General features: G+C 39.2%; 2 protein-coding genes across 2 annotated transcripts; both read right to left on the reverse strand.

Moving 5' to 3' along the window:
- Positions 1-3,989: 3,989 nt before the first annotated feature.
- On the reverse strand, positions 3,990-15,512 carry pggt1b (protein geranylgeranyltransferase type I, beta subunit; the record flags this gene model as incomplete). The annotated part of the gene is made up of 9 exons (XM_083912444.1): positions 3,990-5,329; positions 7,331-7,439; positions 8,188-8,372; positions 10,153-10,198; positions 11,938-12,070; positions 12,459-12,610; positions 13,110-13,174; positions 14,354-14,472; positions 15,373-15,512. The coding sequence occupies 9 exons, from the start codon at positions 15,510-15,512 to the stop codon at positions 5,163-5,165; spliced, it is 1,116 nt and encodes a 371-aa protein (XP_083768570.1). The 3' UTR covers positions 3,990-5,162.
- Positions 15,513-16,392: 880 nt separating this feature from the next.
- On the reverse strand, positions 16,393-22,101 carry ccdc112 (coiled-coil domain containing 112; the record flags this gene model as incomplete). Its single annotated transcript, XM_083912760.1, has 13 exons — positions 16,393-16,488; positions 16,583-16,701; positions 16,830-16,928; positions 17,064-17,231; positions 17,577-17,703; positions 17,933-18,054; positions 19,408-19,545; positions 19,771-19,887; positions 20,392-20,518; positions 20,673-20,748; positions 20,969-21,058; positions 21,245-21,366; positions 21,944-22,101. The coding sequence occupies 13 exons, from the start codon at positions 22,099-22,101 to the stop codon at positions 16,458-16,460; spliced, it is 1,494 nt and encodes a 497-aa protein (XP_083768886.1). The 3' UTR covers positions 16,393-16,457.
- Positions 22,102-22,434: the final 333 nt, after the last annotated feature.

Here is a 22,434-nt window from a genome sequence, read left to right on the forward strand (position 1 = left end):
TTTCTTCCACTCAGCCACTCCTACTCAGTGGCAATCTAAGGTTACATGTCTCCAAGGAAAGGCTAGTGCCACACAGGTATAAGTTGTCTGAGGCACAGGGGACCATATAACCACACCCAAACTACAGCTGCATCTCTGGAGAGCCGTAATCTGGGTTGGGCTGTATTCACAGTAGAAGGAAATATATTTAAAACCTTATTTTTTCTTTGGTTTGATCAAGTGTGATCAAGTGCCGTTTAAATTTTTTATAAACCTCTACATTCAGATTAGATATCCAAGTGCTACTAGGCATTCTTGTCTGGATCGAATTACCTCATCAGTGCCAAAAGTGAAGTCAGTGACTGTGCTATGCAGCTCCCAAGTGGGACTCTATATACAGTATGTGTTTGCATGTGTGCCTTGTATCCAGTGAAACCCCCCTTCCCTCGAGGCTTTTAAATACATCTTAGTCACTGACCTAGCAAAGAACAGTTTCTATAAAAGCTCATCCACGTAGGATGCAAAATTAAAGGCAATTGAGGCAAATTAGAAAACAACAGCCAGTTGTCAACTTTGAAGTTAAAAATAGAGCAAAGAAGGTTGAGTCATCCAGCCACATAGTCTCCGACAGAAGGAAACTTGGTCTTTCATACATAACCTCAGCTGTTGTAGGTAATTATAAAACCCTGCTTTCTTTTTCCTGAAAAGGCAGACAAAGTGCACCTTAGTCTACTTATGTCAGAGATGAATGCAATAACAAATGTCTGAGTAGCAGATGTAACAATGCCTGCCTCTGATTTTAATTCTACTTTTCATCAGAAAGTAAAACCCCTTGCTCTGAATAGTTACATTACAGAAGACAGCTGAGAATTACTTAAGAATGTACTGTAAAAAGTTTTTCTATTAAAGACACTGATCCAGATCTAATGGGTCAACTTTGTTTATATATATATATATATATATATAGCTTTCTTTGGACCAATTATACACATGATTTCCAGTGGTTAACCTTCTCTGAGCACCCCTTTCAGGACAAAATGTCAACCTTGTGCAAGACATCACAGTGAACAGTGAATTGCCATGAAATTCTCAGAGCACATTTAAGCCCTCAAGGGGATAAAACACCATCAACTTTAAAGGTCTCATAATGTATAAAGTGAGATTTATTTATATTGTTTTTGATCACACAGGAGCATATATTTTATATGGGACCTTTAAAGTTGTACTCCTTAAGAATTGAGATATGTTGTTTCTAGCGGCATCTTTGGCAGTAAGATGCAACTGCAGATGAGCCTGGCTTTCCAGGGCCCTCCATCTTGTCACATTGACAGTCGCTATGTGTGTTGACTATTTATTTATTTTTTGCTCTTCTGTAAACTTTATTGAAACGCACAATAGCGTCACAATTACATCTAGGGAGAGAACGTCGCCACAGACACACTCATTGGATTACTCAGCAAAAAGGCAAGTAGAAGTACTTTCATTAGTGGGTCATATGATCAATCACCATTGTTTTAACTCACCCTTTGATAAATAGTAACTTAAAAGACTACATCTTTAAATCTTGCAGCCAAAAGCAATCTCACAGTGAAACCAGAACAAATGTAAAAGTTAGTATGTGTCTTTATTCACCATAAATACAGTATGCACCGCCGAGCTACAATCAACATTAGTCCTCAAATTCAAAGCTGAAGTACTATAATACATCACATATCAACATTTGTGTATCCAATTCCTCTAACCATCTCACTGATGTAGCTGTAAACATTTCATCTTGAGCACTTGCACAATAGAAGTCACATATTTATAGACATTTACATGTGTATCTACACTTAATATCGCTACAAAGCATAGAAAAAATAAATTCCATTACATTTATTGTTACATTTTTTTATCATTACACTATGTATATTAGTTGATAGAGCAAGGTTGACCATGTGTGGCATTTTGGCTGCTTCTCAAAAGACTTTCACAATTATTTCACATCTCAGGACGATCCAAATGCTGCAACCAACTTAAAAGCTCAAAGCCTCCTCCCCTAACATGCTGTGGGACTGAGAGCACAGACTGCATTATGATGTAGCAAAAAGGAGATGCAATATGACGACTGCTGAGATGCAGTAAGTGGCAAATCCATCCATCCAATCTTTCATCCTTTTTTAAGTCAAATACGCATTTATGGGTTCCGCCTCAATTAATTCTCCTCCCTTCTGGAAATCAATTATCGATCAAACATTAAGGGACAAAGTCGGATTCTGACGACCTCTACCAGACAGCTAAAGTCTGTTTGGTGTGTCTGATCTATATAGATGGGAGGAGGGGAAATTGTTTACAGAGTAGGTGTTCCTAGTAAACATTGAGGCACTCCCTCAATGTTTACTAGGTTTTAGGATGCACATTTCAGTGCCTTTCGTTATTATAACAGCCAAGCTGAGCCCAATTTAAGCATGCTATACATGTAGTTAAATTATAAAAAGGAAGGAGAAAGAATTCAGAGAGCGGTGACCCAGAACAATGCTACATGAGGCACATTTCAGAATGAATCAAGCGTGGTCTTGTCATATGACCATATGACTTGGCCTGTGTACACAAAGGACAGACCCCAGCCGAAGGAGGTGGTGCAAGTCGTAAAAGTCACTTGAGAAAATGAGACAGTCGTTGAACTTTTTTTTTTTAGGATCACTCAGGTTTGGGATATTCCATAATTCAAAAGCTAATTTTCGTTGAGTTTGTGTAACACAGAATTACACATTTGTGTGTCTGAGGCTCAATTCAGCAGCAGCAATAAAAGTCATAGCTGAGCTTTACCAAAGGTGAAATTATCAAAGAATATTTTGTGGCAACTAACAAAATGTTTGTAAAAAAGAAAAAAAAATAGCAGGAGAGAAGTCAGCAAGAGTAACTGTGGCAAAGCCAGTTGTTTGAGGAAAAACTGAGGCCAAACCTAAAGCTAGAAAGCAATTGATTGTGCACCAAAAAAAGGCTATATAACACTGGGGGTTTGGTCTGGGTTCAGAGAGGAGATTCCAGCCTCCGACAGTTCACTCTTAATAATAGATGGGTCAAATTATTTATTTACCTCTCCTCCTCCTCTCTCCGTTCCTCTGTCTGTCTGCTTTATTTGCTAAGTCTGAAAAAGAGGGAAACTTGACAGGAGGGGAGACGAGGCCAAAAGCAGCTTCATTTTAGATGGTTGAAGGAAAACCACAGAGGTCATATTATATTTCATATCCAGTCTTGTGCAACACACAGTAGACTCCCGCAGGTAACGCGTTTCAGAGAGGCCACTGTAAGTCCGACCTGCTGTGATATTGTCTCCTCCTCACTCGCCATCTCAGGGAGCAGGTGTTAGCTGTGGTAGTGGTCTTATCATGAAAGGGTATGGCTTCAGCAGGGGGCTGGAGGAACCTGTGAAGCTGGATATATCACTTGCTGGGAATCAAGAGCATGATGAAAAGGGAAGAGCTCAACTCAGAATTTTAGTGCCTATGCATCCCAATGTCTGGATGTTATGAGGATTTAAATCTTTAAAATTCCAATTTGTAGCTAAACCCAGCTGGAAGTCGCTTGTGTGAGCTGCAAGCTGCATTGGTTTCGATAAAGCGTTGTTCTAGGTTATCGCCCCGCAGTTATCGCCCCAGTGCTGTTCAAAAGTATACATTTACCCAAGTTATGATGCCACTGTATCATCTTTCTTCTATTGAATTAAGGTTGGCTAGTGCCTTGCAGCGGAGTATGGAAGCTGGTGAAGGAGGGTACCTCAGATCAGTTCAGGGTTCAGGAGTCAGGGGATGGTTTCTGTGGTTAAATTGACAGCTACTGCCTTATATATATATATATATATATATATATATATATATATATATATATATATATATATATATATATATATATATATATATATATATATATATTTTTTATTTTTTTACCAAATTCCCTTAAGAGGCAATCAATTTTCCTTTAAGCCTCAGGAAAATGTGAACAATAAACTATATTCTCTGTGATCTGAAGTGATAATGCCTGTAGCTATCTTATTTTAATCTAAATCTATCTAATCTAATGTTTTTCTTCCACCATAGATTATCCCCCTTGAGGTGGTTGTTGGTTCTTTAGCTGCCTTTCACCCCAGCAGTTCTATTATCATTTAAATCCCTCTTAAACTGAACAAAGCCTGTAGTGGTGAAACTGCAGTGAGCTGATGTGAGAAACATGGGACAGTTTGCCTGCCAGGCTGGTATCACCTTTGGGACTGGAGAGCTTGAGGCTTTGAAGAGGTTCAAGAGCAATGTGAGGATGGAGATGTTAGAGGGGCAGAGAGGCAAAGAATGCTTTGTAGGGAGCAAAGTGCCTTGGGGTGTTCTTTGTCTGAGGATGTATGAGGATTTTTCTAAAAAGAAACATGATTTTGTCTCAAAATTTCTCCCCTGCAATTAACATTGTACAACTCATACTGGTTTGTGAACAATAATGAGGAACTTATTTGCTCTATTTTTGTCATACACAGGGACATTATTCAGCGACAGCAAAGGCGTATCTAGTTGATTCATAAAATCAACACCAGCCGACTCAAAACCTTTGTGCTACTGAAGCCACCAAATACAACAGAACCATTAAAAGACATCATTTAGATGTTCCCTAAGCCCTCCTCTGGGTCTCAGGGAATAACATTTACTTTGAGGAGGTTTCTTATGTGCATATGAAGTGAGTCAGTTCATCCTCGGCTAGGAACGTTGTGTTGTTGACTATGATGAAGAGCAGGAAGCTTCCAATACTGCATCATCAAAAAAGTTTGCAAAATTGAGGCATCTGGAATTACTTTGAGTCTCCAGTGACTCAAATTTTACTTTCTGGCACATTTTTTATCCACACAAACCACAATGCACATTGTTATTTACTTAGGTCTAATAATAATAAAAAAAGGCAGCAAAAAAAGAAAAGTGTGGCGTATATTGCTTAACAGAAAAGTCACTTTAGATGAAGTTAAAATTAGCTCCCCGAAGTTACCACAGAAATAACTGGGGTCTTAAAAACCTTCCTGATTTCTGAAATGAAGAGGCCTCTCAGATGAGTAGCCAAACGTCTTCAAGACACACAGCAAAAGTCCAGTTGCCTTTGAACGACTAGTGTTAGATGTTCCTGATTACTGAACCTGTTCAGAGGCAGAGCTGTGGATCATCCTGCTGTCAATGCTGTCTGCTACAGCTGCCAGTGCTGTCCCTCCATGTCTGCTGCAGCTGCTGGACATGCTGAAAGGCTCTCTGGGTGATGTTAAGAGCTGGGTGGACCTTCCTCAAACTGGGCTCTCCGATAAGAGACAAACCACACAGCCCTAAGTAGGCATGGAGAGGGTCTGATGGACAGGAAATGAGAGAAAAGAGGATGAAAAGAGTGAAAGAAGGGAGGGGAAAAGGGAGAAACTAGGTCAGAGATGGTAACATGTATCACAGCAGAAGCACCTGCATATGACAGGTCTGCAGACCTGATCAGAGCTAAGAAGACGATGGCGTTTGGCATCACTCTCTCCATTACTGAATCAATAAAACAATAACCTCCTTTCCTAATTTAAAAAACAACATTATACATTGTTTTTGTTACACTGCTCCTTTAAGAAGCAATACATAATGCATATAGGTTGGCCCCTGTGGCCCTTTCCCTCCCCTGGGACCAGTGTAAAAGCTGCACAGGCCAGTAAATGGACCAGTAATTGAATTATAATTAAGTGATAGATGATTGGACACAGACATCAAATCAATCAAAGCAACATTAGCTGCATCAATCAGGATTCATAAGGACTTAAACTCAAGGCTTTTAAAAAAAGGTTTGCTTAATAAGGAAATATATATATATATATATTTATTTTTGTTGAGTTGATATTGTGATGATAAAAAAATGTTTATTGTTCCACCCTAAATTATCTTTAGCTGGTTTCACACAACTGCGCAGCAACCGCCCCGAAATGTTAACCACTATGTCATTACATAATACCAGCTGCTCCTAACATTATCCTCCTCAACAAGAAACTGTGGACAGAACCAGGTTGTATCACATCCAAGTACAATTGGCTATATTTGGTGCAGATCTGCCTGACAAATAGACAGCACCTTCTTTTGTTCTGTCTTATTGTGACCTTCCTATCTTCCCAGACCAGATCCTGTACATCAGTAGCTTTGCCTATTGACCACAATGTTCAAGTGCATGCTAGTCCAATGCTATCTGTTGCAAAAGAGTCCCTTTTATTTCCTAAAACTCTCTTTTGTTCAGTAACATTTACAAGGCTTTGTAAATAACTCTCATTGTTTCTTACAGCCCATCTTCCCTGCCTTGTTCCTGTAATGTGAGGAGCTTGATCTCCTATGTCCTCGGGCTACCTATGAACAATCGCCTCATCAATTACACATCACAAGGGCTAGCAAGAACACAAGAAGACGCAAACATGTGCACATTTGAAGTTTAGGATTACAACAGCTTTTCAATTGATCTCAACTAAACTGCCAAGCAAAACTCCACCCTGACGTCTCTGCACCTGTGGAGGGCAGGGCACAAACCGTCCACTTGAAAGAGAAAAAAGAAGAGAAACGGAAATTTTAGTTCCAGCATCTTTTTGTACTTTAAATCTACTGAAAAATAAACAGCAACAATATGTTGAACAGAAACCTCTACATAGTCTATTTGCATTTCCACCACATGGACATTAAACTTCTCCACCCCTGTTGCCATAACAGCAGTAAAAAGTACATGGAATTTGAGGTCACTTTGTCACAATTTGACAGAAACGTGGATCTTTCACACAAACCTTCAACTCAGCACCACAGGGATCACCACAGTTTCAAGGTCAGTGTCACCGATTCAGTATGTGACCAAATGTCTCCCATTCTGTTCCTGAGTTACGGCAATGAATAATGGCCAGAGAAGTGTTCATAACGTTATGATGCCACATTGAAGTTTTGGATATAAAATGTCATCACGTCATTGTTTTATCTTTTTTTTTATTATATACATTTGTGCGTAATATTGAAATGTCATAATTAGAGTAGAAGTAGATTTTTTTATGAACAAAAATGTGTTTTGTGAAGTCTCACACTAATCACTTTATCCCTGAGTCCAAGGTACCAAATTTGAAGAAAATCTCTCCAGGGGTTCCTGAGACATCAGGTTCACAAGAACAGGACAGATGGACGGACAACCGGAAAACATGAGGCCTCCGGACATGGCTGTCGCGGAGGTATAAAAACAGCAACGCTGACACAAGATCCATATAAACATCCATATTCTGCTATAGGCTTTTGTCTAGTGTCCTTTTATTTGCACTCTATTCGATGACTGTGAGATGTTCCCGAGTCAAATAATTCACCTGGATGGCTGTCCGGCCACTTGGCGAATCCCCCCACCAACCGATCCTGCGTGGACAAAATGAAGCTCCTGTTCTTGTCAAAGTTTGTATACTGAAACACATCTAACAGCTGGGACACAAGAGAGGGAAGAGTGGGGGAGAAAAGGAGGGGATGAAGGGAAATGCTTTAGCATGACATGTGGGTGCAAACGTGAAAACGTAACATTTTAAATCAGCGAGTTGCTAATTATTTTTAAGGGTTGTTGGTTCCAAATATATTGAGCATGTTGTGTTAAGAAACTGAGTTCAGGCTCTAGCATAGCACTTAATTTCACAAAGGGTCTATAAAGATATTAATAGAGGAAACATCAAGTTTTGATGTTTGCCATACTGCTATACACAAATATTTGGTTTGTGTGTGTGCATTTGTCCCTCTGGCACAGTTTTGACCCAAAAATTCACTGTTCTCTGGTATCGTGTTTGCTTATGTGCGTGCTGCATCCCTGGCTTACTCATACATAGCTGCAGTTTAGCTCACGATTTTCTTAACCTTGTGTTTGCATGTATGCACCTCTGGCATAATTATGACCAACATGCTGAAAGGTTTGCTCACAAGATCTTTTTGGGTTGTGTGTATGTGGGTGTGGGGTGATTAACCCAGTTGTCTTTTTTTTTTTTTGCCACTGCGAGTAGTTACCGTGCTATTTAAAAAATGCCCCATGTTATTTCGTGCAAGCCAGTACACTTTTTAAAACTCCCCCCCCATGAGAGACAACTGGTGGCAAAAGTGCAGAAAATCAGCAGGTAAAATACTTAAATGCATGTTAATGCATGCAGGAGTGTGTATGTGAATATGTGTCTGTTACACCAGTCTGTACCTCAAGCGTAGCTCCCACCCAAAAGGAGTAGCATGTGTCTACAGGTTTGTTAGGGCGCCCGTGGAATCCGCTCTGCTGCCTCATGATACACCAGCGCCGGATCCTGTCCAGCTCCCGCTGACTCAGCGCTGCCTCCAGTCGACCCATCAGACACAGAGAGGCTATGGCGCAGTACGTCCAGCCACCTGGACACAAACAAGCAGGTGCATATCATAATTACAGAGGATATGGGCAATTTATAACACAAATGTATCCAATTAAATGGGACTACTGATTCCTGACAGTGTATTACAATTAAAAAGCCTTTTCGAGTGGTTCACCCTGGCGTGTTTTAACGACAGACAACTAGATGATTACAGGGCACTGAAGTAAAAACAGAGGGTGTGTCTGTGTGTGGGCTCTTTTACTGCCAAATATTTCTTTACTTTCTACCTTTCCTTGGAAGTTAGCACAACTTGGAGCTCACCTACATTTCGTGTGAATACAAAGAAACTGAATACAGAAAGTCTTTAAACCTAGAGTCATACAAGCATTAGTGTGTTCATCGATTGATGACAGGATGTTATCAGTGCTGTACACCCACAAGCAGCAGCTATCCATCACCTTCACAACAACACAACTGTCAGCTGCTTTCATTATCACCATGCCTTTAACTCAACCCTAAACATCACCAACGTCCCTTGCTGCTTATCTGTGTATGTTCATGTGCGATGGAGAGAAACACAGAAAAGGTTGGATGAAGTGTGTCGTCAGTGGTGTAAATCTGCCGACATGTCACACTCTCCTCTAATCAAACACGTCTAGCTCACTCCCTGCTGGAGGCGCAGGAAGATCAGTGGGGATAAACAAAAATCTGAATCAAACACAACTATGAGGAATCCAAAACAATTTATCCTAACAGTAGGTCTAATTGTCACACCTTAACGTAACTATTTTTCCCTGAGGAGCCCCAGCACGTTAGTCATTGAAACCAACAATTGGGAATTTTTTAAGTGCATTAAATGGAAACGGAAGCACTCTGTATTTGGAAAACAAGAGTACATAGCCTAAAGATCACGAAAATGCTTGAAATACAGGGGAAGCAGTGAGTTAAAAGCCACACTAAATATATACGCATGAAAAAAATGTATTTATTACCCTGGCACATTCTTTCTGTAATACCACGTTTCACGTATTGAACTTCACAGTTGCTCAAACACAATTATCTACAAAAGCAGTGTATGAGTGTGTGCAAAATCAACGCGCAGTGTGGGAAGTCTTGGTACTGAACAAACACACACTTCAAGAGTGGGTGGATAATGAGCATCTACTGTATATCTCTGCTAATGTGTTATCAGCCCTTCGGCAGAGAGTTGACTGGTTTGCAGAAGAGAGGTAAGTCTCAGTCAAGACTGTAATCATCAAACTTTAATTTATCGCAAGGAGGGAAATGACCAAGATGCATTAGGATCGGCCCCATCAAACCGTTTTATTTCCATAGAATTCATCTATATACAGTCAAAACTATAAAAACAACCTTTTCCATGTCGAAAAGAGCTTTGAAGTGTGTGTGTGTGTGTGTGTGTGTGTGTGTGTGTGTGTGTGTGTGTGTGTGTGTGTGCGTGTGATGAAGGCTTTTGTGTAAGAATAATAAGGTTTAATTTGAGTGGGGGTGGGGGATTAATGAGGACAATGTATCTAGAGACGGATTTTAATGGCTAATCCTTTAAACCAGTTACTCCCATCAGCCTCTGTCATGCCCTCTTCTACTACACCACCAACGCACCCACAAATATTTTGTTTGGATATGAACCTTCATGATATTCTTAAATCACAGGTTTGATTTTGGGCTGAAAAGGGGGCGTGCATTTGTACTCTTTGTCTCTGACTTACCAGAACATCCGCCCTGATGGGCATGCAGCTTTCAACCTCACATTTCTGACATCTGTAACTAAGTGTCAGCCATTACAAGATGATCATACTCACCATGTGACTCTCGCCCAGCTCCCTGGCCAAACCCATTGTCATATGACTGTGTAGAGGACAAAGAAAAGCCATTCAATTACAAGCAATATTTTATCTGTCATGAAAGGCTAATGGGAGCGTGGAAAGAGATTAGTGACAGAAGAGGCTGAAATGCATATATTTATTTATACAGAACCTATCTTAAAGAATAAAAGTAAAAAATGTGAGGAATCATTTAAAATTTCCTTCCCAGCTGTTTTAGCTGACCAGAGCTGCACTATTGTGTCAAAATGAGTCTTGAGGCTTCCCATTCGCTCTTACTGGTCAAGTCCCAACTGAATGCATCATCAACTGGCATGTCAACTTGTTGTATTAACATCTTTCCTTTCTTGTATTTAGTTGTGTTGAAATTAAATTTCAGCAGTTCTAAGGAGATCTAAATTAAACTGTTTTATTTGCCAATGTTCAGCAAAACTTCCCATTGTTCAATTTAATCCAAGTTGTATTTGTTATCAGCTACAGTACAATATTTTTAAAGAACCTTTAAGAACAGTTTTCAGTCTTGTATTAATGTTGTTTAAAACTCCCAGAGGGGTTTTACAAGTACTTCAGCCTAAATTTTTTATTTAACAGAGTAGCTAAAAATGAGCCCGCTCCATGACCTTGTTTTTTAACAATCTCATTTCCCATGAATCTGTGACCAGTATTAAAGCAACAACTGCCTATCATATTGGTTCCTTCCTACAAAAATACACAAGTACAACAACAGATGGCAGTCACTTGGGAAAATTTAACAAGGTACATTGTCTGGTCTGATCGGACTATAACAAAAAGGTTGGTAAAAGGACACCGGGCGTCATCCAAATGTAAGTGAAACTTCAGTGTGGCTGGTAAACTTGTCTACTGTTCCAGGGATTCTCAACACAAAACCAGCTATCATCTGGTTGTTTCTGAATACTCGCAGTCACCAACAACTAAGTTGCACTGCCAAAGACATTTTGGAATCCAACCACCAGCATGTGGCCAGTGGATAAATATACCTTTCAGACACTGAATCACAGTTATCTGTTAACTAATTAACAGAGCTTCCCTCTGTGTGTGTGTGTGTGTGTGTGTGTGTGTGTGTGTGTGTGTGTGTGTGTGTGTGTGTGTGTGTGTGTGTGTGTGTGTGTGTGTGTGTGTGTGTGTGTGTGTGTGTGTGTGTGTGTGTGTGTGTGTTTTCTCTCTGTGAAAGAGAGAGAAAGGCGAAAGGCATAGTCATACACACCCTGGGCACAATAAACTGTGAAACTGTGTAATGAAACCCTCTTGTGTTAAATGTCTCCAATGAGCTGAAGTTAAGAGGTGAATGGGACTTTCTCTCTGCTCTGGGGACTATCGTTCTACAAGAGAGATGACAGGCATGAAGACAACGCCTCACACAGACCGCTTTGATGTGTTGAACCCACGTCTGATGGAAAGACAAAAACTGAGGCTAAAGTAAGCGTTGGGCTAAACATTAGTAAACATTCTCCCAGAAATATCACTCATGCGCCACATCATAAAACTGGGACATGCTGTTTTTCTTCTGGTGAGGTGGAAAAAACTCTGCTGTTAGAGCTTTAAGACCATGATAAACCGCTCAACCCTAACACATTTATTATAAATGAAGGATTTCTAGGCTAAGCGCCACCTCCTGAAGGTGGGTGGCCTATTTTCCCCATTCAAGCACTACTTTGAATGGTGCAGAGTCAGAGGTTGTATCAAAAACGTAATTTTTTCCCCCACAGTTTAATGCCTCATTCTACGTTTTTAACATTTACTTACCAAACTCCCTTTGATGTACTCAATGGCCTTTTGGATGTCCATGCCTGACCAGTCATCCAGCATGTAACAGATACTGGCTGCACAGTAGATAAACCGTATATCATTCTCACTTCCTTCTGGCACTGCATAGAAACTGGAAGCAAGGCGACACACACAAACATAGAAAACCACAAAGACAGGAGAGTTACATAATCAGATGAAAATGAGCTGAATGTCTCTGTTCAGAATTTGGAGAATTTAAGTCATAATATATCATTAAAAAAAGCAGTCAGCTGAAATTGCTAAAGGGTTCAATCAGATATATGTCTGAAGATAGTGTTATCTGCCAGATATGATAAACACAACATGTGTGAGAGTTTGGACAAAGCAAGTATTGTTGCAGGACCAAACGTTAATGTCAGTTTGCATTAAAACTGCTACTGTTTACATGACCTCAGGTATATTTGAGTCAGTGAAAGTGCCAGCGTAAATCAGAATACAAATGCTAAAATGTGTGAGTGAGCGTGTACATGTACACTGACCTGCCGTCCTCGAGCTGCAGCGCTCTGAGACCAGCCAGACAGGCCTGTTTGTTGACCCGGCTCAGGTCATCTCCCAGTATTATCAGTGAGCACAGCCCTGTGTAGGTCATGGCTACATGACCACTGTCATATGGATGAAGCACACCTGGACCCTGAAGAAAATATAAAAATGAAATATTAGTCATACAATTGCAGCGGAAAGACAAAAAAAGAGAGCTTACGTTAGTTATCAAAATAAACATCTGGAGAAAAAGAAGCACCGACTTTAAAAACAGACCCAGTATTAAGATATTTACAGACAGCTAAAAAATACCTTTTTTAGGGAAATGACTGGGGTTAGGATTGCCATTACATCCACTACAATGTTTCTATGGGAATGGAGAAGTAATGCCAACTGTAAAAAAACTATTACAATGACTGGTAATGAAATGAAAGGACTCAGGCCCCCTGATGTGAAAAAACAGACAAGGACAATGATTGAAATGTTGAAATATTATTGAAATTGGAAAGGAAGAGAACACATGGGCTCACAGTAGTGAATATGTTTACCCGACCAAATATATTTTTAGACTTATATATAGCAGGAGGGGGCTCTTTACCTTTTACATACAAAACAAAGTAGGTGAAAAACAGTGTAGGCTAAGGCAGTACCTTAGTGCTGTAAGGAATTCCAATATGTGACGATCCCCGAAACCCACAACGACTAAGGTTCACTTCTGGAAGAGAATAACAGGAGAAGAGAAAGTGAAGAAGGGTTATGTACTGGCAGGGAGCAAGAGAAGATGGAACGACAAAGCTCTACTCTGTTTTACTGTCTCACAAAACAGGTTTCATTTTGTCTGAATTGACCTTCCAAGGGGTGCTGCAAAGATGCTCAGCTAACTGGGAAAGTGTACTGCTGCCATCTACTGGCCACGATAGACATTAAATACAGCAGAACCCAAGTGACAAAGCGATATCATACTACAAAGAGTGCACAATTCGCTACTGCCCATTTCAACATATGTCAACCAAATGCTTTTATATTGTGTCTCACATCATACCACTATTTCTGACAATACATTGCATACATGATATGAAGTGCATTGCTTACTTATTTGTATTAGTACTGCAGAAACCCAGGAACAGAAGCCACACATTAGGAATCTCAAGTGCCACCCAAGCTTTATTTTTACATCTAATGACTGAAAACGAGCCAGACAGCCAAACATATGGCAGCAGCAAAAATGAGACCAATCAAGCACCTCTATCCCAACATGATTTCTGTTGATGTCTTGAATAATGAACTAACTGGGCATCTAAACAGATGGTACAGAGTGGCTTGTTAGAGACAGAAAAAAACAAGTCGTTAAATATTTAGAGACCAACTTTCTCTTATGATCAGAGGTACGGTTAGAACAGGTGAGATGAAGAGGACCTTTGGAATCAATTATCTGTTTCAAAATCTAAAAATACTCTCACTCTCACAATCTGATAAAACCCTAGACCCCATAGACGCACACACATTGCATACCATTAATAGAATAATTGGCCTCAAATATTAAGAAGGCGACATACCAGTACCACTCTGTAATTGGTCTGTCTGTACAGGGACTTGAACCAAGGCAAATCCCCACACACTGAGTGACTGTTGCTCACATTGCAGGAAGGTTTTATACTTATGTAGTTTCCACCAGGGCAGTAATTATAAAGTTATAATGTATTCAAATATGCTCAAAATTGGAGGATGTGGTGCCTATGCTTCATTCAACTTGCTCAAAATATGGTTACCGGTAGGTGCTTTGAGAACAACTGTTGTTATGTTATTCTCATTGGCAATGACAATTTGTACTAACCGTTTTATAATTAACCGTTCAAACACAGCTTATTATTTACAGTCAGGTCATGAGACTTACGGTCCTCTGTGGGCAGAACCTGTAGTGAGTAGATCCACTCAATCATGGTGTTTCTATCAATCACATCCAGAGCGTCCAGCACATCGAGGCCAGACAGGGCAAAAAATATGATTGTTAACCTGGAAAGAAGGCAGACAGCGACCTTAGTCATTTAGGCTCATTTAACATTGGTGGACAGAAGGATCCACATATACAAGCTACATGAATACATATGCATGGTCAGAGTTATGCATCAAATAAGAGGCAATATAAAAACTGTGGCAGTAAACAGAGACACTAGGTGATAAAACCAACTCAACAACTGGTTTAGTTCAGCTTATTCTAGAGAGAGATATATATGAAGTAACTTCTACAAAAAACAACAGCCTGATCATCCATATAAATCCTAGTATATGAAAGTGAAAAGTGAAAGTGAAACCTTCTTTTAATATATTCCAGCATGAATTTGTGTTGTAAGCCCTTAAAGTTATGATCCAAGTAATTCAGCAAAACGTTTCAACATGATTGAAGTTAATGAGTTACAGAAAAGCCCTAGCTTTATTCTCGTTTAATTATTGATATTATTTGTATGTTTGTTTATTCGATTCTATTAGAATTTTGCACCATTGTAAGCACTTGATTTTTTTTTTACTCTGTGAAGATTTTGAGCGTATTGTTTGTATATGGATTTTGTTAAAAAATAATTTGAAAATAAAAAGTAACGTATACAAATGAAGAAGCTATCCAACTTAACAGTCCATTCTGCTTCAAGTTTACTTTCAAATTATCCATAAAACTATCACAATATGACCCACTGACCTTCAGTTTAACGGTGCGTCATGTACCATTAAATTCCTGTTTTTAGTAACGTTACAACCAATCTGTCATAACTTCACTACTGAGGATGTTAGCAAGTCCGCTAAGCTAAGTAGCACTAGCCCTCATTCAAAACCGTTGAACCAAAGCTAGCTCGGATGCTAGTCAAGTTCTTCTGCAAAACATATAAACTAAAGCGACTTTTTTCACTCCAGTAACGGTACCTGGTTGTTTCCAGCGAGGCGTATCTCTCGGGTAACACCTGAAGCGTTCTCTGGAAGAATCGTACATGTCGATCTCTTAAAAAGTCTATTTGTTCACATTCTTCAAACTGGCTCTCCTCTTCCGCCATCTTTGCATCCATCCGCACCTATGAGGAATCTTTTCCGGTACGTGTGTTTTTCAAAATAAAAGGACAGACAGTACAGAGATTAATTCAGAGGTTTTATATCAATTGGATACACTTTTGGACAAATTGTCTTTTTGGATATCACGTTTGCTGTGAGTCCCAACAATTAGCAGTACTTAAGTATCAATACCACAGTGTAGAAATATTCTGTTACAAGTAAAGGTCCTGCATTCAAAATAGAATAATAGAATAGAATAGAATAGAAATACGTTATTGATCAAAAGCTGGGAAATGTAACTTAAGTACAAAAGTATCAGTATAAAAATGTAGTTTAAGTACAAAAAGTATTCATTATACAGATTGGCCCATTTCATAAAAAAAATATATTATCAGATTATAATTATTAATAGAATAAATGTGAATATCACTTTAATAATGCGGCTGATAAAGGTGGTGCTAATGTTATTTACTTTATAAACTGCTCTGTAGCTTAATCTATTATATGTCATTTCATTTGGTGATAATAGTTTGTATTAATAATCTGAATCTGTCAAATTACTAGTAACAAAACCAAATAAATGGAGTAGAGGTATAATGTAGCATACAATTGATTACTCAAGTAAAGTACAAGTACCTCAAAATTCTACTTTACATCATTTCATACAGCATTTGAGTAAATATCCAATACAGCCAACAAAAATGTTACCAGTTCACAATTTTCACACAAAACAGATCTTCATATATGAGAAGTTGTTCAGTTTAAACAAGCTTTTATTTAAAATAACAGTGTTGTCAAATGTAAGTGAATCTAATCCAAAGCAGCATACAGTAGATTCAAAGAAAGGCACACTCTGGTGCTGAGGTCCCATTCTGTACATTTTCATTTAATACAATTTCTATAAAAACAGAAAACATTCAGAATGCATTTGTGGACTGTTCACTTGATTTTGATTGTGCTCATCACAGGTCTTGTCTCCAAGTGGGAATCGCTCTGCAACACAATGACAGGAGATTTCAGTGGTGGTGGAGGCAAACACCTATTATTATTATTATTATTATTGTATAAAAGTTGGTGGCAATCAGACCTGTGAAACATCTGTAGTGCAGGCCCTCCTCCTGAAGGTCCAATGTGTTTCATTCGCTCCTCCCATCCTTTAGTGGGACGGATAAGCCTGGAAGGGTCTCTGCTGACGTGACCATCCACCTGAATGAGGAACAAACATCAATCCTTTCCTGAACCCACAGCACTGTTTATTTAAGAATTATTTGAAAGATTTTTAGATTTTGTGATTCAGATTGAGAGATCTGACTTGTTCACTCTGCAACACTTACCTTCTCCTTCAACTTAGCAGTGATTCTTCTCTGTCTTTCCTCTTCCTCTTTTTCCCTCAGCTGTTTCTCCTGAAACTTTGCCTCCACCTTGTGAAGATCCTGCAGACACATTGGTATTTTACACAGCATAGTGACTTCTCCTCAAACATTAGCCTTTGTATTTATCCCAACATTTGAAGAGACAGATAAACAAGTGGTGTTTCTCAGTGTCTCTGTGATTCTCAGCCTTCGTACCCTTTCATTAAACCGTTTGATGCCCTTTGCTGCCTCCCTTCTCCTCTCATCCATCTCCCTCTGTTCCTCTTCTCTCCTTCTTATTCCTTGTTCCTCCTCCTCCTCTCTCCTCAGCCGTAGCTGCTCCTCAATGGTCAGCTTCACTTCCAGCTGCCGGCGACGCTCTTCCTGATAAACCAAAAATCATTTTGATACAGCTATATATTTCTTGAGGGTATCAACCATTTACAACCTATTTACATCAATGTATGAATGTGTGTTGATTTTCATCAGAATCAGAATCAGGTTTATAGCAAAGTAATTTGCATTACAAGGAATTTGCCTTGGTTTGACGGTGCTTACATGGAAACCGACATAAACATAAGCATAAAAATAAACCTAAGCATAATAAACTCATGCTAAATAAATTCAGAAAACCACAGATAAATACAAACCAACACAGAAGCACTATCTTTGATGATAAATAACTACAGTCCAACAGTCAAATGACTCTTCACATGTGTGCAAAAGCACCTTTTCCCGTCTCCTCTTTTGGATCTCCTCAGCCAGCCTTTGCTCCTCTTGCTGTTCCTCGTTCCTTCTCTTCTCTTCCCTCCACTCCTCCAGTCGCCACGCCGCCTCCCTCTTCTCCTCCTCTGTCCTTAAACAGAGGAGGACAGAACACAGTTAAATGAGACCATTAGCATAAACAAAGCCCTTTATTAAAGGTGACCAATCAAACACTTTAGGTGCTCATCAGATCTGGTGGGATCTCATGACTTGGGGGCGCAGTTCACTGCTTTAACCATGGATTCAATATCTTCTCCACCTCGTCTTTCTGTTTGTTTGTTTTTTAAATAATATTCTGCTCCACTTCTTTTCTGACTCACCTGGGTTGGTGGGCTTGGCTCTTGGCCTTCTTCTCCCTCCTTTCGGCCTCCTCCGCCCTCTCCTGACCCTGTATTCTGGTCTGGCGTTCCTGATGCTTGCTGGCTCTCCAGCGCTGAATAGCCTGGGTATGGTATGAAGACAAGTAGCAAAAATGGAAGGTTGGTCAGAGCAGCAACCATTTTTATGTGTAACGTTGCTTTTACAAAGAACTGCGACCATTGTAGTGGGCTAACTTTTGCATAAACATCTTTATAACTCACCGAGGTTTTGTGACAAACGAGCAGTGGACTGGACAGCACTGCCTTGCTGTTTGAGAGGAACTGAGGATTGCTGGATTTATTCGCTTCCTATTTCTATTAGTAAGTGATGGAATTCTATTCATTAAATGATAGGCCAAAACAGAGTGAAACTAGTGAGTGTGACACACTTTACACTGATATATACTGTCACCACAACAACTAACAATTGCCATTTTCTCTGAAGTAGTCAAATGACCACCGCAAACATGTCCATTCTACTGTCATGGATCCAACTGAAGTTAAAGGAAAACAAGTGTACAAGTACAGTCGGCCTACTATTGGAAATTAATCACTGAATATTAAGGTGAATTTGAAGATTTTTTTATCTAAAAAAAATAAAATTAATGGCAATTTTCTCTTGGTGTTTTCCCTTTTTATTCTGACCAGTACAAATAGAATAATCTGGATTCAGCACACTTTTGAAACACACTGTCACTTGACCGAGCGCTGAGGAAGACTTGGCGTAGTGAGGGATGTTGCTTCTTCTTCATCTTCACATGCCAGTTCCCCTAATGCTCACGACTGGAGGAGGTCTGTTGTGTTTAACATTATGTGAATGGATTTTTTTATTTCAATTTGAAGTAGTTGCTATACGATGATGGCAAATAAAAAAAGGCAAGACGATATATCTATATACAAGTTTGTTCGTTTCGTTACCATTGGCTTTTAGCAACCTCTTTAAATTAAATTCCCATGTTCATTCATATAATACTAGACAGGGGATCATTTGACGATTTTTACAGTACAAAACAAGGCCAGTACTCCCTAAGATATCATGGTGTACAGAAATGCCAAATACACGTTATCAAGAACCTGTTATCCTGAGAACATATTTAAAGGAAATAATCATCCCATTTTATTTGTGATGTCTAATTATTTCTTGAAGTGTGTATACAGTATATATATTTTTTTCTGTTTTTCTGTTCATCTTGTTGATTTGTCATTTATTTTTTTGTTATATAACTATGTAAATAATATTAGCTTATTTTTCTTTTTTCCTTTGTTGTTATTGTTTGTTTTTGTCCTTAAGTTGAGGGAAGGTCTGTGGCTTTTTGACCTTCCCTTGACACATATTATTTTTGTCATTACTTTCAGATAAAATAAATGAAAAATACCATGTACTTATTCAAAATAAGTTGGCTTTCCTTCTGAGCTCATACATGTGTTGTCTCTACCTCTCTCTTTCTGTCCTGTAGGTAGATCAGCTCCTGATGCCAGTCCTCATGTTGCTCTATGTCTTCCGATGTTTTACCAGGCAGGTACAGCTTGGCCTCTTTCATGTAGGCTGGTTGCCCACTGTGCTTCGTCCAAACCTGTACATCAAACAGATTAGCGTTAAGTCACACAGGGATCTTGCGGTGATCAACCTTTTGCTTGGCATCTACCAGAGTTGCCTAAAGCGAAACACTGAACACTGTTAGTTTAAGGAGTGGTGTTAAGTGACTGTGTGCAATGATCTGCAAGTAGAAGGTGGCGGTGGAACGAGAGTTTTTCATTATAACACAACTTATCAAGACAGAATAACAATGCTGTCTTACTTTAAGGAATGCTTGGTGGTCATATTGGTCCCAGCCACCACAGGGGCCTCCTGTCTTCAGCAGGAAAGCCTCCAGTGCTCTGACCTCAGCAGGAAGGTCTCGGTCCGCAGGTTTGGTCTAATGGAAAATATAAAGCTCTGAATGAAATGCCGCATGGGTCAGAATTCTGGATCGTTTTTGAAAAAATACACTGAAAATTATATAAAACTTTTTTTTAAATGCTAACACTATGGGTGGGCTCGTAAATAGTAATTTCGAGCACCAGGGCACAAACTGGACCATTATTCCTGTAAATAAAGTGCTGTTGGAATATACCGTTAGGATGACCCCACCCTTGGACTTTCCTCTGTTTCTTTGAACAATGCTCTTATTTCGGTGTAGAGCATCAGATTGAATTTACGAATGTACCCTATGTAAAAACATATTATGAACACTTTCTTGTTATTACAAATGGTTTTTTTCAGTCTCATGAGCTCAAAAGCATCTTGTAACATTTTGTAATATTTATCACGCTCTGATTCTAACAGTCAATACTCAAACACACACTCCCTGCTGTTTTCATTGCATAAATGATGGACAACGGAAAAAATACAGAAAGGAGGAGGATGAGGAGAGGCGGACCTTAACAGTGGGAACGGTGTGTAGTTTGGGGTCTGCCTTGACAGCAAGGTTTGAGTTTTCAATCTTCTTCTCATAAGCAGTGACCTCCTGTCCGCATGTCCTCTCCTCCTTCAAAAGTTCCTCAAAGCTGAGAGGAGAAGAGAAACACAAAGGAGAACTAATCATAATATTTTCAATAGAGTACATGTATTCATTCCCATCGTAGACCATCAATAACACTGTCTTCTCTGTGTATGCAATTAACTGTACTGTGTCTAGAGTTGTAAAGTGTATCATCTCACCATGACCGCTGTTCCTCCTTTAGGGTGTTAATTGAGATTTCCACCTCTGACATTATTTCCTTCAGTTTTTCAATCACTGAAAGTAGAAAGGCAGAAACATTATTAACAGTCTGATTATCATTGTACTTGATTATAACATCAGGCTTTTATAGAGCAGTGCACTACTCCACAATAACATCTTTCATCACGATGAAGTGTTGTGTTAATAATGACAAGAAAGTACAGAACGGCTGAATGAACGATGTTTGCTTGTTTTTCAGCTACTATGTAGAAACACTGCTATGTATAAAACTTACACTCAGGAGTTGGCTTCACATCTATGAGCTGTCTCTGAAATTTCCTCACACCGTTATGAATCTTCACTAGCTGCTTTCGAAGATTCGTCTCTAAGACACAAAATATTATTGAGGGTTTTTTTTCACATTGGTTTACGGCTATAACGAATTTTAGGGAGAAGACAGAGAAAAGTAACTGACATTTTGACAGTATTTGATACCCAAGGTCCTGTCACCCTACCACATTAAAACATCTGCGAGAAATGTCATGACACTTTGATGCAAAGAAAGACCCACTTTCAGCACTTCTTTCTTCCTCCAGCACTTTCTCGTACTCTTCCAGTTCTCCAGGCACATCTGTCCAGCCATTCTTCCTGCACTGGACACTCAGCGTCCTCTCTTTCTCCAACTTTTCAATCCTTGGAAGAAAGAGGAGACAAGTTAAATGGGTATATTCACTGACCTGTGAAGAAACACTGATATTTAGGTTTAAACTATTTACCATATTCAAGGATATTTTTTGACGCGTTACATAAATTTAGTGACTTACATTACAGCGCAAACCTTTCTGTACTCTACGTATTACTTAACCCACACCAAAGTGTTATAACATTAAACTCGAAAGTAAAAGTATAAAAGGGTTAGGATTTTGCTTGTCTCATCAGCACCAGTCAGTTCTTGCTATTGTCAAGTTTGTGTGAGACTTATTCATATAAAATGTGTGTGAAGTAATTGGGACTAAAAACTATCAATAAAAAAGACAGTTGAAGCCTTCAGATGTTATACAATCCAATGCATTAGTCCTACAGTATCCTTATACATGATGTCAATGTTGTTTAGACTGTGTCAGAGGTGTACTCTATCTTGAGGCTGTAGTTGGTGGATTTCTCTCGTTGTAGTTCTTGTCATTTTATCCACCCATTGTATCGCTAAAGGGAAAGCGTGTGAAGATGTAAAATTCAATGTGAAAAAAAAAAACAGAGTAGCTTTGCTTACTGCCTCCTGTTTTTCTCAGCTTCCCTGAGAAACTGTGCAGCTTTCTGCCTGGCAAGCCTCTGATCCACACCGTCACCGCTGATGTCACTGCTGACAGGGAGGGATGGACAGAGCTGCTGGACACTGCTGGAGAATCCCTCTCCCTGGTAAAAATGCATTTCATGAAAGCCAAACATAATAGCTGATAATACATGATAACAATGGCAGGTTTGCATTTTTTTTTCCTTTTGCAACATATTTTTATGGCAAAGCAGAATCAGGTTACATGAGAATGTGTATTCTGTACAGTTTAGAAAGAAAACAACAACAAAAAACAAACAAAGCGGATAACACAGAACAGCTCGAATCATACACAAAGGACAAACATTTTAAATAAAATATATAATAATCGATAAAAAATTAAAAAAACAACCCACCCACCCTGGAATGCTACACACATATTCACAGCAGAATATAACAAGGCAGAACTGACTAGAAAGGGCTGCCATATG

The sequence above is a fragment of the Echiichthys vipera genome (assembly GCF_963691815.1).
Source record: "Echiichthys vipera genome assembly, chromosome: 4".
NCBI lineage: Eukaryota > Metazoa > Chordata > Actinopteri > Perciformes > Trachinidae > Echiichthys > Echiichthys vipera.